The sequence below is a fragment of the Triturus cristatus genome, chromosome 1_2 (genome assembly GCF_964204655.1).
Source record: "Triturus cristatus chromosome 1_2, aTriCri1.1, whole genome shotgun sequence".
In the NCBI taxonomy this organism is placed as follows: Eukaryota; Metazoa; Chordata; class Amphibia; order Caudata; family Salamandridae; genus Triturus; species Triturus cristatus.
Window position 1 is genome coordinate 575,430,675 of NC_140580.1, and position 16,824 is coordinate 575,447,498.

General features: G+C 43.6%; 1 protein-coding gene across 5 annotated transcripts in view; it reads right to left on the bottom strand.

Annotated features, from left to right (window-relative positions):
- Nucleotides 1–16,824, bottom strand: part of SLF2 (SMC5/6 complex localization factor 2) — a 411,151-nt gene that overhangs the window by 331,014 nt on the left and 63,313 nt on the right. For all 5 annotated transcript variants that reach the window (XM_085606517.1, XM_085606515.1, XM_085606519.1 and 2 more), the window contains one exon: nucleotides 14,576–15,708. In XM_085606517.1, the coding sequence (XP_085462643.1) occupies nucleotides 14,576–15,708 (1,133 nt within the window). The remainder of the gene's footprint in view (nucleotides 1–14,575; nucleotides 15,709–16,824) is intronic.

A 16,824-nucleotide genomic window follows, 5' to 3' on the forward strand; every position in this document is an offset into this window, starting at 1 on the left:
ACGCGATATCTGTAACCTACCAAAATGTTATTATTAATTCCCCTGTCCCCCTCCTTCAACTTCGAGAACGCTGATCACAAGATATAGAGGAAGTTGATGATGAGTAGCAGGAAGTATTGGCCTCCCCTAGAGAGGTGGCCATCTCTTTGAGATTCAAATTAATACAGCTTAGGATATTGCATAGAGTGTACTTTTCATGCCAAACGCTTGCCAAGATGGGATTCAGTACAGATCCTAACTGTTGAAGAAAACGTAGGCAGGAATTTACATTCTATCATATAATCTGGGACTGGATATATATTAAGAGATTTTGGGGAGAAATTATTCCCTGTTTGATTGAGGTATTGGGGGTAAGTCTGGAACCAGAACTTAAATGGTGCCTCTTAAATGTACGGGGGCCACACACTTAAACTGCAAAGAAAAAACCAGGGTAACAATGGAAATGACTATTGCCAAGCGTAACATAGTGAGAGTATGGGGTGCACCTAACGCACCAACACATCGAGACTGGATGGAATATATGGATTGGTGTATGTTGGCAGAGAAGATAGTTTACGAAAGTCGGGGCTGTCCGAGGAAATATGAGCGGATATGGGGTAGGTGGAGCTCATATAGGGGAGACATTTGCATGATACCCTTGCTCGGCACCCATTCCACCCCCAGAAGCTAGTAGGTCATTACTGTATAGGAGCTGAAACATTGGAGCTCAGGGAGGGAACATGGCGGCCAGCTAGTAAGCTGGTCGCAAGTCGCTCGATCTCCAGTTCTTGGAACAGAGTATGTTTGTTTGTTCTTGAAAATGCCCGTTAAAAGGAAAAGAGGAAATAATACAATTGGGCCACATTATTAGGGTACTGTAGCGGCACCCGGAAGATTAATGGTCTATCTACATCCCTTACCGCTAAAACTGGGGCTGGAGTTTTATTTTGTTGCCTTCGAGTTCACCGCGTCCTCCGCGTTGCCTCCTGCTCGGCAGGGTCAGTGGATTGCTCTCCGATGGGGCCGGCCCGAGTGTTTCGTTTTCGCATTTTTATCCTTTGCGTGTGAGCTGTTTTGGGACCCTCTTGCGGTCCGTGGATGAAGCGATTGGAGCGGAGCTCGCTCGAGGTGCTCGATGTGCTTGGAGCAGCTGAGCAGCAGAAGAGCAGCGAAGGCATTGGATTTGTAGGAGGGCTGGGGGCCTCATTTTAACTCTGTGCAGTACGGTAAGGGCTCGATAGAGAAATAACTTTATTAGTTCGAATGTGTGCGGGATTGGCACTTTTTTTAGGGCAGCGGGGGCATTAGCTGACTGCCGGCGCACACAGAGCTTTACCTACGCTCAGTTCTCTGGCTGTAAGCTGTTATACCATAGTGGAACCCCCTCAAGATTAGCTGGTTGTTTAATTACCTTTTCTACGGTAATCTGCCCCAATTATAGCACTGAGGCAGCTATAAAAGTGGAAACCATTCCAGGAAGTACCTGTTTAGGGCTTAACTCTGCCATAAACCAGCGCCAGATTAATAGAACGCCTAATCCAACGGCTAAATCAAGGTATGAGCACATCCATCACCACATGGAGGTAGAGGTAGATAAGTCACAATCTGAACAGTATTCAGTACAGTCTGAGGGAAAAGGGTTACAGCTGCACAAGGAGGCAGAGTTAAATTCAACTAAACCGACACCCGGTGTACCCATTACTGTGACTCCACAGGGAAGAAGGTATAAATTAAGATCACAAAACTTTCTGGGGAAAGAGCCTCTTGCACAACAGCCTACTCAACCTATACAATATACACAACCTGCACAGCCACCCGGGACTACTGAGGCCCTAATAAACGGCCACAAGTATAAGAAACCTTCATCTAGAGCAGGGAAACTAGCTCCCGTGAAAGGAAGGAAGAGAGACAAAAATCAACCCCTCTCGAAAATAACGCCTTCACTCAGGTTCTACTTTATGGCTAATTCACAGGGCAATAAGGACCACTGTAAGCAGAATATGTCAGTTGTAGATAAATCTTTGGTTCAGAACCCTGTCATTTCCCTTTCAAACCGATTCTCTGTACTCAGCGAGACTACTTCTATGGCTTCCACAATCGCGGAAGCTAGTCATGCAAGGCAAGTAGAATCTGGGGACGTGTTTTTAGAAGCCACAGAGCAGAACTTGGAAGGCCTGGGGCAGAGTCCAGAAGGGGTAGAGCAGAGTCCAGACATTGACTCAATACAAGGGATGTTAAGACAGTTGTCGGCCGAGATTGGAGCCAGTTTCTCCACTTTGGAGGCCAATCAGAGGACGATGCAAGATACCTGCACCAGTTTAGAAGAAAATCTGGAAGCATTAACGCATTGGCTGGAGGCACTGGAAAGTAAAGTGGGAGAACTTGGCCACGAGGTTAAGGATAATGCGCAGGAAGTGGTCAGGTTAAATGAGAGAGAGCGTGACTTGGCTGAGAGACTGGAGAGACTTGTAAATATCTCAAGAAGGAACAACATAAGGATATTAGATTTAAAAGAAGGGCTGGAAGGTGATAATTTAAAAGCATATATCATAGACATCCTGGTAAAAGCATTTCCCCAGCTTGCTTCAACATCAGTGTGGGAGAATGAAATTCAGCGTGTCCATAGAGACCCTTTCAGGCTAAATCCTGCACGGAAGAAACCAAGGAAGATCTTAGTATGTATTCAATCCTATCTCCTGAAAGAGCAACTTCTGGGGGCAGCCCTTAAACTTAAATCTATTCAGGTTAATGACATCTCCTTTAAATCACAGTCGAACATTTCCAGGGTTAACAGAAGACAGGAGGTGGGAACTAGGGAAGCAGATGGACTCTGAGAGAGAAGGGGGTACAGGTGCAGTTGAGATTCCCAGCCTTTCTGAAAGTTCTCTGGGCTTATAAGATGTTCAATTTTAGATTTCCGTAAGTAGATAATTTTCTAGAACAAATTAAAAACTAGCATGTAGGTTAAGAGATCTCGGTTCCATATTTTCTATTATGTTATTTTTTTCTTGTTAGGAGATGGGAGGGACACGACTCATAAGGCAATAAATATTGCCATGGTTAGACAGGGAGGGTTCCCAGGGGTGGGTTGGGATGGTTGTAGGGAGTTGGGATGGTGTGGGGGGGGGAGGGTGGTTGCACGTTTTGGTGGGGAGCATTGGGATTTTTTTAATTTTAAAAGTAATGTGACATAATAACCTCCAGTAGTCCTAGCAGAGGGTGTGATCAGGCCAGTGATGGTGGATAGATCTTTACAGGGATTGAGACGAAGTCTGGGGCTTTTAAGTTGGAACGTCAATGGACTTGGAGTTAAAAGAAGACAGCGCCTGATTCTTCAGTATTTTAAAAATAGCTCTGCAAGTATTCTTATGATTCAGGAAACCAATCTTTTGCAATCAGAGTGTAAAGCGCTATTTGATAAGTTAAGATGGGTGGACAAGATTATAGCCTCAGATCAGTTATCTTGTTCGAAAGGGGTTGCCATTATTCTCAAATCAAATTCAGGGATTGAGCTTATTAAAATCTCAGGTAGATGCAACGGGGCGCTGGGTTATTGCCGAAATAAAATCTCAGGGTAGTAAATATACCATAGTCAGTTTTTATAGTCCAAATGAGGACGATACAGGGCCTTTAAACAATCTTTGTTTTGCCCTGGCTGATTTTGAGGCCCCTTTGATAATGGGAGGAGACTTTAATGTGCTTTTGGACTATAAGCTGGATAGATCCTCCCCCCGGATACAGATTGCTGCTCCGCGTGTTAAAGCTCATTTTATGTCCACTCTTAAAAACCTGAATTTGTGCGATGTTTGGCAGAAAAAAAAAAAAGGGTGAAGCTAGAGACTATTCTTTTTATAGTAGAAAGAACTCACACTATTCTAGGTTAAATTACATATTTATGTACTATTCAGAGTTGGACAAAGTATGCCTAATTGAATATATGCCTATTCACATTTCTGATCATGGCGCTTTAGTCCTTAATTTGGATCTCCCTCAAGAGCCCCCCCTGAGGAGATGGACCTTAAATAGGAGATTGATTTTGCAACCTTCTACTCCAGATTTCCTGAAATCTGAAACTGCGAGCTTCCTACAAAATAATCTGGTGTCGACATCTTTGTATAATATATGGGATGCTTTTAAAGCCTGGCTGAGGGGAATTTTAAAGGGGGCAGTGACGGGATGGTCTAGGGCAGAGAAGAGAGAGTTGGCTGACCTAGAAGCACAAATAATAAAGGTAGAAGCAGAGCTAAAGTTTAGATATTTATCTGCTATAGTAAATGAAAATTTAATAAAGAGACGAATAATTACAGCTAAATATCAGGCTTAAATCTGAAGAGATCTGGCTTCAAAAATGGGAAGCGAGCAAGATGACGGAATTTGAGCAGGGGGAGAACTGCGGTAAATTTTTGGCTATAAAAAGCCGAATCGAAGGAGCACATAACTACATCAGTAGGATTAAATTACACGTGCACGTCACTGAGGCTAAAGAAAAGATAGAACAGGCTTTTGTGCAGTTCTTCCAAGAGATATATCAAGAAGACTCCCATAATGCGGAAGAACACATTGATAGATGGCTTATAGAGAAACAACTTACAAAGTTATCGGAGGATAGCCAAAAAATTTTAAAGTCAGAAATAACTGGGAGCGAGATATTGACGGTCTTAGACAGAGCTAAGAAGGGAAAAGCCCCGGGCCCAGATTCAATCCCAATTGAGGTTTATTGCATATTGAGGGATGAGGTTGTTCCAGTCTGGTTGAAGTTATTTAATTAGATTTGTTGGACTTGGCCCTTCTGGCGGGTTCACCCCCAAAACTTTTTGCATTTGTCCTAGCCTTTCCCTATGTCGTGTAAGTGGTTTTAGGCCTCTAGGCGCTTTAACACTGTGTCCCAGTGTAAGGTGCGTGCGCTCTGGGTTACATTTAGTGAGACTGACCTGCCCTCCCATAGGAATGCATGGGGGATCTGAGTGACCGTGTTAAGTCCTGATGTGAGAGGAGTGCAGGGTAGAGTTTGGTATGTGCGAACTCGTGAGATTGAATGCTGCACGATGATGTGTGCGGTGTTACTGTGTCTAGTGTAGAAGTGCCACTTCTAGAAGCTGGCATGTCTGTGTAATAAATGTAAAGTGACTGTCTGGCTTGTGATTGGCTGGTGTGGAGTCAGGATGGGTCTGCCCCGGTGGTGAATGGAGAGATCTGCATGCTGATGGCAGGGAGGAGTACACCTGGGACCTGAATAGGGCTGGGCTTTCCCTCCACAATGCTGGCTCCACCCCCTGTGGTGCATCTGATGTCCCTGGCCTGTCCTGTGAATAGGGAGAGGGGCTGAGCAAAACATAGTGCTCAGGAACCAGTTGCATCTGGTTCGCCCCTTCCGTGCACCTTGAGACAAAGGAAACCGGTGTATAAAAAGGGGCTGTGACCCCATGTAAAGTGTTCTCTCTCTGTGTTCCTAACTTGAGGGGGGGCCTGCTGCTGCTGCTGGGCGCCAGGAGAGACCGCCACTGGGGACTGCCTCCCTGCTGGAGGGCCCTGTGAGCTGGCCCCTGGGTCCAGCCTTTGCCCCTCCTGCATCCTGAAGACTTTCCCTGGACTTGGCCTTTATTGGAAGGAAGCACTCGCTCTTTATTGCTGGGGAGAGCTTTTCATTTTTGACCCTGGACTGTGGACGTTGCTTTTATTTCTTAAAAAGTGCTTTGCTTTATTTTTCATAGTGCTGTGCTTCGTGAGCAGTTTAAAAAAATTCCCCCAGGCTTCGTGGAAAAGCGGGAGCCCACCCCGCATCTGTGCCGCTTTTTGGCAGATTTAAAACGATGGGTGCCCACCCTGCGTTTTGCCGGTTCTTCAGCGGGAGCCTACCCCGCTTTATGGTAATCTAAAAAGCAGCGGATGCCCACCCCGCAGTATTGTGTCTTAAAACGGGAGCCTACAACGTATTGCAGCCGCCGAAACCTTCAGAGCCGCCTCGCTGCCTGCGGCGACCCGGAAGTGAAGAAAACCCCGCCCGTTTTCAGGCAGGACTTGGGAGAAGCCCGGAAGAGGAAACGCCGGGAGCCGACGGAAGCCCACCCCGTGCCCGGCGCACATAGATAGAACCAGCCGGAAGAAGAGTCCAGGCGGGAGCCCACCCCGCCCTGGACAGTGCCCGACGGAGCGGAGGAGTGTAGCAGTGGTTGGCGGGGCTCCGTGCCGTGAGGGAGAGCCCCGCACCTACACCAGGCAAAGAGGAGTCCCCAGCAGGAAGAGCCGGTTGGGGAGGGAAGCAAAGTCCAGGCACCACGCCGGTGCCTCTTTCTCCAGAGCAGCCCCGCTTGACAGAGGGCTGCTCCAACGGGAGAGAGACGCCCCCGCGGGAGACCGGAGAGAGCACCCTGTAGCCCAGGTGAGGCTGCTCTTGGTGCAGGAAGTCCCCGTGGGGGCTTGGGGGCATTTCTTGGCGCCCTCAGTTTTTACTGGTTGTGCTCTACAGTTATAATTTGTGTTACAGTTGGTATAGGTTTTACATTTACAATTGGTGATTTGTGCCAATTCTGACAGTGGTCCATGTGGCCCTGTCTTGTGTGAATAGTCCCCTGTAAATTCTGCCCAGTGCCAGTTGGCACAGTGTAAATTGTGTGAATATTATCTAATGTGTTTTGGTACAATACATACATAATTTATATATAACCTTGTGTGGAGTTTCTTTTGTGGTGGGCCTAGGGTGTTGTTGCTGGGTGCGCGCGCAAACGCATTACACATTGCCTCCGGGATACACCTGACTGCTCGTGCCAAGCTACCAAGGGGGTGAGCAGGGGTTATCTTTGGCGTGCAACTCCCCAGCCCTTAGAGTGGTGGTTTCTGCCTGGCTTTGGCGCAAGCCTTAGCCAACCAGAAATCCCATTTCTAACAATATTCTAGGTGGCTTATCTCCTCTGCCAGATTCTTGGAGTGGTGCACTTATATCACTCATATTAACACCTGGGAAGGATCCAACCCAATGCCAGTCATACCGGACCAATTTCCTTATTAAATGCAGATTATAAGGTATTTGCCGGAATCCTGAATAATCGACTGTGAAAAATTGTAGGGCATATTATTCATGAAGATCAGAAGGGCTTTCTCATGGGCAGGCAGATGTCGGAACTGGTATATACTCTAATTGGAGCAGCTGATTTGGCAGTCTCACAGAACATCCCTCTTTCCATTATCACCGTTGATGCCGCCAAAGCCTTTGACCGTGTGAACTGGCATTTTTTAGACAGGGTTTTGAAAGCTTTCGGTTTTGGCGAAGAGTTTAGAGAAGTTCTTAAGAAAATATACAGGTCACCGTATGCCCAGATTTTGGTTAATGGCAGCCCCTCTCCTATTGTCAAAATAGGCCGTGGAACTAGGCAGGGCTGCCCATTGTCCCCCATTCCCTTTGATTTATATATTGAACCTCTTGCCCAGAGTTTACGTCAGAATCGGAAGATAGCTCCCTTTGTAATAAATGGATTTGAGAGGAAAGTAGCGCTCTATGCGGGCAATTTGGTTTTATTGTCTTCAAATGTCCAGAGCTTATGGCCGAAGCACAGTTTGGGAAACTCTCAGGCTACGAGGTAAACTAAGACAAAACTGAGATTATAGCATGGAACATTCCTGATCACAAAAGTAATTTTGCCAGGGAGCTCAGATACCTCCGAGTAATCACTCAAGATCTTGATTATATCCCAAAAACTAATCTAGATAGGGTCTCATAAAGAGGTTGATGTTTTATTGAAAAGATGGCAGAGTATACCACTCGCTCACTATGGAAGGGTTAACCTTGTAAAAATGTGTGTACTTCCAAAATATACTTACCTTTTTAACAATATCCCTCTAGAGCAGAGTTCTTCAATTTGTGGGGCGTGCCCCCCCCCAGGGGGGCGCAACACCATTTCAGGGGGGGCGCACACTCCACCCTGAAATCTTACCTTTGTTGGTCTTTTCCTGTCCCGCGTCGCAAGCCTTCCCCCATTTCAAATGGAAATTTTTGTTGGGCAGAACTCCAGTAACAGAGGGTTGGAGGGGAGAGGGAGGGAATTAGATGGGGCTCATGCTTTGTCATGTTAAGAGCGAACAGTTATTTTTAATCGTCCCAGGAGGGGGTTAATTCGTAGCGCTGAAATGCTTCAGCTGCAGTGGAAGGTAAAAGTCTCCTCTGATAAAATCGAAAGCAAACAGACCGTCCTTTTCCTTTGGTTCGATTTCATAGAGCAGAGGAGACTCCTTGCCTTCCACTGCAGCTGAAATGACTTCTTTTCTTTCACTTTTAGGAGTCATCCTGCCTCCCACTGCAGCTGAAGCATTTCAGCTCTATTAATTTAACCCCGACCTGGGAGGGTTAGCTATTAGCAGAAAGGAGACAAAGTTTATTTTACAATTACACAGGCAGGCACACAATGCCCCACAGGGCTAAAAGGGCTTCAAGTTGCCAAAAGAAAAATGCCAGCCAGCCATGTGTTGTTTAAACAGCCTGCAAATTACTTATCTTGACATTAAATATGCTTATAAATAAAGAAGTATTTATTCCTTTGTAATGTTACTTTTCTGTCTTTCTTCCCTTTTATTATCAGTCATGAATCATTCAAGCAGCACTAGAACATAATTAAAAGTTCTTTCTATTTATATGTGCTGTTCGAAGTATGCACAGACAAGTGATGACAATACAGCTTTAGGTGACTGCTTATTTTTATACCTCCTGGGACATCAAAATAATGAGCTGGCAACACTAATTATAAAACTGGAAGTTTTTTGCAAGATCAGCACATTTATTTCCTCCACCCTGGTTAATGCCATAATAGCAATAGTTTAACATATCTGAAACCCTACACTGCCGTCAACCTGCTGAGTTACTTCAAGTGTCTGGGAATGCACCATGCATTCAGAAAAATCATTCCTCATTCTCGCCCTTCACTTTCATGCTCACCCTGCACTCACAGCGATCATCATGCACTCACACTGATCACAATGCACTCACACTATTCACCCACTTACCCTCCTCACAGTGACCACACTGCACTTATGCCACTCACCCTGAACTCACACCAATCACCCTTCACTTACCCTGCAGTCACATGAGCACACCGCTCACTCTGCACTCACAGTGATCACTCTGCACTCACTTGCGCTGTTCACCCTGTAACTCACCCTGCAGTCACAGGATCACACTACTCAATCTGGAATCTCACTCAAATAAGCCCATCATTACCCATACATTAATTCGTCCCACTCTGCACTTACATCCGCACCCAAATTCATATGGTAACCTCACTCACCCTGCAGTCACTCCTCTTACCCTACTTACCCTGGCTCACCGTGCATTCACATGGGTAGTCCTGCCACCCACACAGCGCAGAGGGTTAATGTGCCTGCTACAAAGAATGTGTACCATGCAGATCAAAGAACTGAGTGTGAGTAAACAATGTGTAGTGCTATAAAAAAATGAAATGTTTGCCAGAAAGGTGCTGTAGAGATGAGGTGCATTGTTAGTGAGTGGTAGTAAGGGAATTCATGGAGAAGGAGGAAATGGAGGAGGGGCACCAAAACAGACTGTTGCACTGTGTGCGATAAGTGCTAGAGCCAGCCCTGGGTATGTCGTGCCCCATCAAGGTTTTTGTCCTAAATTACAAATGGATACATTTACATGCACTGCAATCCAGCCTTTCAGGGGGCCCCTTGATAGAGGCAGCTCTGTTTTGCCCTGATGGCCTGGAATAATTCCTAAACAGATTCTTGTAAATACCGTTTTGTTTCATTTCTGTTTAATGCGATTGATGTGAGAGAGTCTATTACTATTTGCAGAGAAATGTTTTGTTTCATGCAACAACCATAAAAAAGTTTATTCTAGATCAAAATGGGTCCTCGTCTATGAGATATTGGAGGAGATCACAGATGTTCGCTGTAAAATTAGTGGGCTTCTGCTTTGTTACAACAGTGAAACCACACATCACTATCTCTGAATATTAGATGTGAACACTTTTAGAATTTACAATCACTGTTTTGGCTGAAAATGTCTGCAGAATATTCAGCCTTTAGAGCAACTGCTATCAAAACTCTTGCCTTTCAGCACGTCCTATTTATGTGAGACTGGGTTCTCAGCACTTGCGGTATTAAAGACTAAGTACCGTTCAAGACTGGATGTGGAGCACAACCTGAGGAGGGCAGTAGCAAAAATCCATCCACAGATTGACCGTCTCTGTGGCGAAAAGCAGGCGCACCGTCACATTTATGTTGGTAGTGTTATTAATAATCGATGTCCTGTTTAAAACAAAGCATCCTGGTAAAAACAATTTGCGCACATTTTATCTTGGAAAATTGTGTTTTGAGCTGTGTAATAAGCCTCTGTCATTTCACCACACCCACTCACAAACCTGCAGTGTCCTAAACATTCTAATTGTGTTGAACATTATTTGCAGGATATGGCCCATGATATGCGCGTGGCCGCCAATTGTGTAGTGTGCCAGGTTCCTGAAATTTAGGTTAGGTGGTGGTGGCGGGGGGGGGGGGGGGGGGGGATGGGCCCAATATCTAAAAAGATTCAGCGGGGGGGGGGGGGGGGGGAAATCAACCTACAAAAGTTTGAAGACCTCTACTCTAGAGTTTGCAAAAGCAGATTTGCTTTGAATTCAGGGCAAGATGTCCTCTTTTATATGGGCAGGTAAAGGGATTCGCTTGTCCTGGGAAAAACTAAGGTGTAAATTGCAGTATGGGGGTATGGGCTTACCAACCTACAGCTATACTGCTGGGCTTACCAGTTGAGTAATTGCAGTATGCCATTGCTCACTCCAGATAATTCGTTAACTGGGAGCATGTTTAAAGCCATGTTAGAGGTATCAGGATTTATGTATAAATTTGGCTCCTTTAATTTTTTCAAAAAAGTACGCTTGAAGACCCTACGTATGGCGGCCAAATTATGGTCAGGTTGTTGAGACTGCTTGGGACTCTCATATTATAGCGAGTGGGCGCCTGTGTGGGACTCCCCCGGAACTCCGGAGTGTTTTCCGGACGTTTTAGCTCGTCCTTTGATAGAGGCTGGAGTCACGTACTGGAAGGACATTGTTTCGGGTAATGAATGCCACCCTTGGGATTTCTGGAATAACATCACTAGAGGCGCCCTTTCGAGGTTTAAATTCCATCAGATCGTTTCTTGGTGTAAGGGCCAATGTTGGTCTGTACTGGAGGAAAGCCCCATGGAAAGTGATTTACAAGATGTGGCCCTGAGGAAAAAAGAAGTGGCTCTTTGGTACGGTCACCTCTTAGCTGCAGCAGTCAGAAAGTTCGTTAAGCCAACTAGAGTCTGGGAAAACGACTTGCCGAGCGAGGAGCTAGACGATATATGGCAAGTATCTATAGACACTCTTTACTCGTTAATTAAATCTGCTGCACTCAGAAAGAACCACTTTTTCACAATTCACAGGTTATACTGGTCCCCTCTTAAAATCTCAAGAATGAGGGGTGGTGGAGGAGCAAGAGGTCTCAGATGTGGCACCCTGAATGCAGATGACATCCATAGATTTGCCTCCTGTTCCAAGTTACACGAATTCTGGAAAAATGTGGGTAAGACCATCTCGAGGGTGCTGGGTTCAGACGTAGAGGTAAACCCATCTTATACTCTTTGGGATCATTTCCAAATCTGGGGGGGGGGGTGGGGGAGGGAAGGTGTGTTCCAAATGCATTGCAACATAAGTTGGTGTTCTACTTGATCCTCCTGGCTGGGAGAGAGATATGTAAATTGTGGCGTCAGGTGGCACCACCCTCCTGGAATGCCTGGTGGAATTCTGTCACTTATTTTAGAGCTCTGGATCAAAGGGTAAATGCTTACAGAGAGAGGCCTGCCACTGGATTATTTTGGAACTTGTTGGACGAGACACCTATAGATTAGACTAGATCAGATTAGGTTTCGGTTAAGTTCCAATGATTAAAACCTCTTGGTCAGCTCAGTATGTGTACTTTGGGCGGTCCCCGAATGAATAACAGCTGAGACTGAAAACACCAAGTCATTAGCACTAGCGGTGGATCAGGTCGAGAGGTTGCTATGGCTACGGAGGTCAAATGAGGAATAAAACATTAAAAAAAAATTACTGTATAGGAGCAGCAAATGTCAACATGGTAACAAAATCTGCTGTAAATGTGATGTTGCTCGGTAAATTTAGTCTTTATATTACCCAATGAAACAACTATACCACTTATGTACCCTGTATCGTCATCAATAAACAGTTATAAAAAAAGAAAAAAATGCTCGCAGTTTTGATCCTTACTCATCAATGAATATTGTCAAGAGAATTTGAGGATGGAGTGGATGAGGGGAACAAAGACTCAATAGGAAGCATATCACAAAATAGGTCATTAAAGGACAAAAATAAGTAATGTTCTAATCCTCCTCATTCCGAATTAATTGAACAACATTGGTGCTCTCCCCCTTTTCGGACTAAATTTAACACAGCTTCAGGGCTCGAAAAATTGACTCGACCGCTCGCATTTGCGAGTCAGATTAATTCAGGACGAGTTATTTTTAGGTCCTACTCGCCCTTACTGGCGAGTAGGAATACAAACTGACATTTGACCTCTGCCTCTGAAAACAGGGGAAATGTGACAAGATCGCAAGATTTAAAGGCATCTTTATTGCTCACAAAGTAAATGAGCAATAAAAATGCTTTTAAAGCTTGTTAACATGTCACATTTGCTCAGCTTTCAGATTAGAGGTCAAGTGCATTTCAGTTGGGTCGAAGAGATTTTGTAGTTTACTAGACCTGCAGGTCTAGTGCCTTTTCTATGATTTTTCGAGCCCTGCAGCTTGTTAAAGATTTGAAGGTTACCTAGTGTTAGAATTGCTGTGTACATAAAAATGTCACCCTGCGTTAGGATTTGGTAGCACCGCCAATGGGATTTTGATGTACTTCAGCCATATAACAGAGCCCACTCTGGTAATTCTCCGTTTATGGCAGTTCAAAACAGGCTCTGGAATTAGAGGAACCCCCATACTGATAAGAAATGGTCTTACAAACCCCTTCCAAAACTGACAAAAGAAAAATGTGAAAAGAAATAGATCAGGAGACCTGTGAAAAAAACACCATTATTGGTATTTGGGGTTGTAGATTGCCCAAGAGGATGGACCCCATAGGCTTTCCAAGTTGTAAGCACAAGACAGGTCACATAGTCCAAACGAAGAAGCCTCCCCCGGGGGTGCTGGCCCAACCTGTAGTGACTAGACTACCATGAGAGACACCTACACTGAGAGAAGCCAAAAATTCAGGACCCTTCATGTTCGGAAATACTAACGTTTGAATATACTCAAATTGCAAGATTTAATAATTTGTTGCTGGTTGCAATCTTCCCAGAAAGCTCCTTGATTATATGCAAATACATCGTAAAGAATTGTAGAAAAATTTATATTTTCAATTTTTTTAAAGTGTACCCAAATGATTGCCATTTGAAAACAAACAGACAAAGGCTACAGGCACATTTTTAAGGATAGCTTTAAAAGAGATTTATTAAAGGCCTCACTCAAGTGTTTGATGCATGCTAGGTATTTTTACCTTGAATTCATGTAGATTAACAACTTTCAAGAATTTACAAGAGGTTACAGAAGGAGCCCTGGAAAGGATATTTCTCGTGAAGATTTGTCAATACCATTAAAACACTAGTGAATATGCCTCTATATATCTGCTTACGCACCACAAATCGCTACAAATTAATTCGGAAAAACTCAGGTTTTTTTATTTCAAGTAGCAGGATGATTTGGAAGCTTTTTTGGTAAGCCAGAGAAAATTTATTAGTTGGCACCAAAGCTTGATAAAGACATGAACGTTCCATTTTATCACTTTTTAGAGGATTAATTTTGCTACCAAGGGGTGCATGTTCCTCTTCACACAAAAACACCTTTATAAACAGCTAAAGAAAGTGGGCAGGCTACTGTGTACTATACATTAACACGAGGAAGAAAACATACAGGGTACAGGAGAGGGGGTACTACAATTAACCAGCTTTCAAACCATCCAAAATAATAGCTGTAAATCACCCAAAAGATCAGCACGTGCGTACTAATCCAAAAGTTGTAATATGGGTCACACACACACAGCAGTGGAGCTTCTAATATCTGAAGAGTTTAAATCAATTTCATACCACAATGAAACCATCTCAAATACTGGCATTTTTGTATTAGCAATGATGAAGCTTTAGAGCCTTTGCCTTTAAGGCAACCACCATTCAACTCACAGAAGAGTAGTATCAAATTTTGGTTTCACGTTAAAAAGTATTGAACACCCATGTAAATTACACCCCTCCCACATCTTACTCATTTGGGACCTACAGTGTAATTAAAATGTAAAGATACTAACTGGATTTTTATTGTGTCAAGAATTAATTAGCTTGGGAGTGAAATAAGGATTTAGACTTTAGAAATTTCTGCAGTTTCATTAAATTAGAAAACAAGTATATCAAATTTTAGGGCATGTAATTATTAATCTGTGGATAGTAACATTTTAGCGGAACTAGATGCTGGATAAAACAGTTCAAAATTGCAGTTTTGGAATAGAAAAACTCTTTTCTTTAATTTTAGCAATAAAATAGGTCTAGAGATAGAAAATAATTTGCCACTTACTTTGGTATTTGATGGTGTTATTGACTCCTGTGAAGAAAAAATTTCAAAACACGCCTTCTCTGGTGTTGCAGTTGGAAGTTTGGAAATATTTTGCATGATTTCTTCAAGGGGTTGCAGCATCTCATCTTCACTATCACTATCCAAATTGCATTCAAAACTATCATCACTATCCAGAGAGTCTTGCAGTCTTATATTTGGTTTGTGATAATCTACAAGTTCACATTTTGGAACTTCTCCATTTGGAGATGGCAGAAAATCTCTAGATGGAAACTCGTCCTCTGAAGAATGTGAAGTAATAGAGCCATCAAGATCTTTCAAGAGTAAAGGCTTTCCAGGATTCTCGGGGGAAGAAGGCAGAGCAGACATAAAATCTCCTTTACAATTCAGTGTTCCACAGCACTGTGATGGAAGTGAAGCCTGTTCCACAAGGGGTGGAGCAACCATACAGTGAGTGTCCTGAGGCTCTGGTGAGGTAGAACCTGTAAATGAAGAATGGGGCCGCAACTGGATTTGTTCTAGAGAATGAAGGCTTGAACAAGTTTTTGTTTGCAGATGGGCTGAACAACTGTATGGAGACTGTTCATTAGAAGTAACAGATAACCTCGACATTTCTGATGACTGGGCAACTGAAGAGGTGGCTTTGGAATGTTCAGTGATATTGTGGTCACAACGTCTAGCAGTAGTCTTCACTGGCAATGATGGGTGAATGTTAAGTGAGCCAAATCTCCTTGCATTGTGGGTGTTGTTTTCTAAAGAGACTTTTGAAACAGAGCCATCATTAGTTCTTAAATCGGCTATTTCTGAGTCTGCAACTCCAAGATAGGAACCAGTTACCATGCTAACTATAGTGCATCTTTTTGTGTTCTTCATTTCTTCACCAGACAAATGCAGGTATGACTCAGAAATCTGTCCCTCAGAGTGCCCGATGCTCTGAAAGCCTGAGTGGCCAGATGTCCTTTTTCTTTTACCATGAGGAGCCAATTCACTGTGGCACAATGGACACGGGGATATTCTGCCATGAGAGCACATCACTGAAAATGAATTATTTTTTAACATAACAGATTCAGACCCTGACATCTTCTCTGGCAAAGAAATCCTAGGGACAATACGTTGAATACAGGGAGCAGAACCAACTGTGGAAAGAAAAAAAAAAAAAGATCATAATTACAGACTGTAACCACCTTGAAAAGACTATTCAAGCTTTTCAGTCTTTACATGTGCTAATGCAGGTTTAAATAAACCCAAACTAAAAACAGACCTACACTGCCACCCCATAATTCACCATACCGCTAGCTCCGGATTTGAGCTGCATTGTCTACTACGGCAAAGTGCTAAAAAACAAAGACAGATGATCTCCAGGCAACCAGCCTGAACAAGAATCTGCAATGCAATAGGTCTTGCATTGATGCGAGTTTGAGCTATTGGCATTGTAAATGACAAAGCCTTTTATTTATGTTTTGGTTTTTAAAATATAAATAAAAGGCATTTGTCATTTAAAATGCTAATAGCCTAAACGCTCGCTAATGTGAGACCCATTGCATTCCAAATGCTTGACCCTTCTGCCGTAAGAGAAACTCATTAAAGAAAATAGCGCTTACAGACTAAAGAAGATGTACCTGTAAACAACCTAAACGGAGAGTTTGAGTCTATAGAAAAAGCATTTTTTACCTGAGTGCATGCCATGCATGGTAAAGGTGCTGCGTGGTAAATGACACATGGCATTGGTGACATGCCCTACAGCATTTGGATCCAGCCTCAGGCAGAATTTAGGGAATTGAAATAACCATGGATACTTATAAAAGCAAGAAATAAAGGGGTATTGTACTGTATTTTCTAAGCAATAATTCATGTAAAGAAGCAACGCTAAAAGGCGAAAAAAAAAAATCAGTTTTTCTGTTTAGGCAATGAAACACTTAGGAATTTATTTAATTCACCAGCAATTCTTGCCCTCATGCAGAAGCCACCCCACGTGAACCAGGTAATGTCTAGACAGATATAATTTGGTTACTAGTTTGAAGCTTTACCACAAAAGTGCATTTCGTGCAAGCTGAATGTGTGTGAAGCAATTGTCAGCACATTTGAAGTTTCCTCTGTAATGCAGTGCTCACAGATATGAAAGTATGGGAAATGCAGGTTTGCAGAGGTTTAAATTTAAGGCGATCTTGCATGATGCACTCCAAAGATTCACTACTTAAACACTAGTGACATGGTGGGCATCCCTGGTGCCAGGAAATCTTGTGGACAACAAA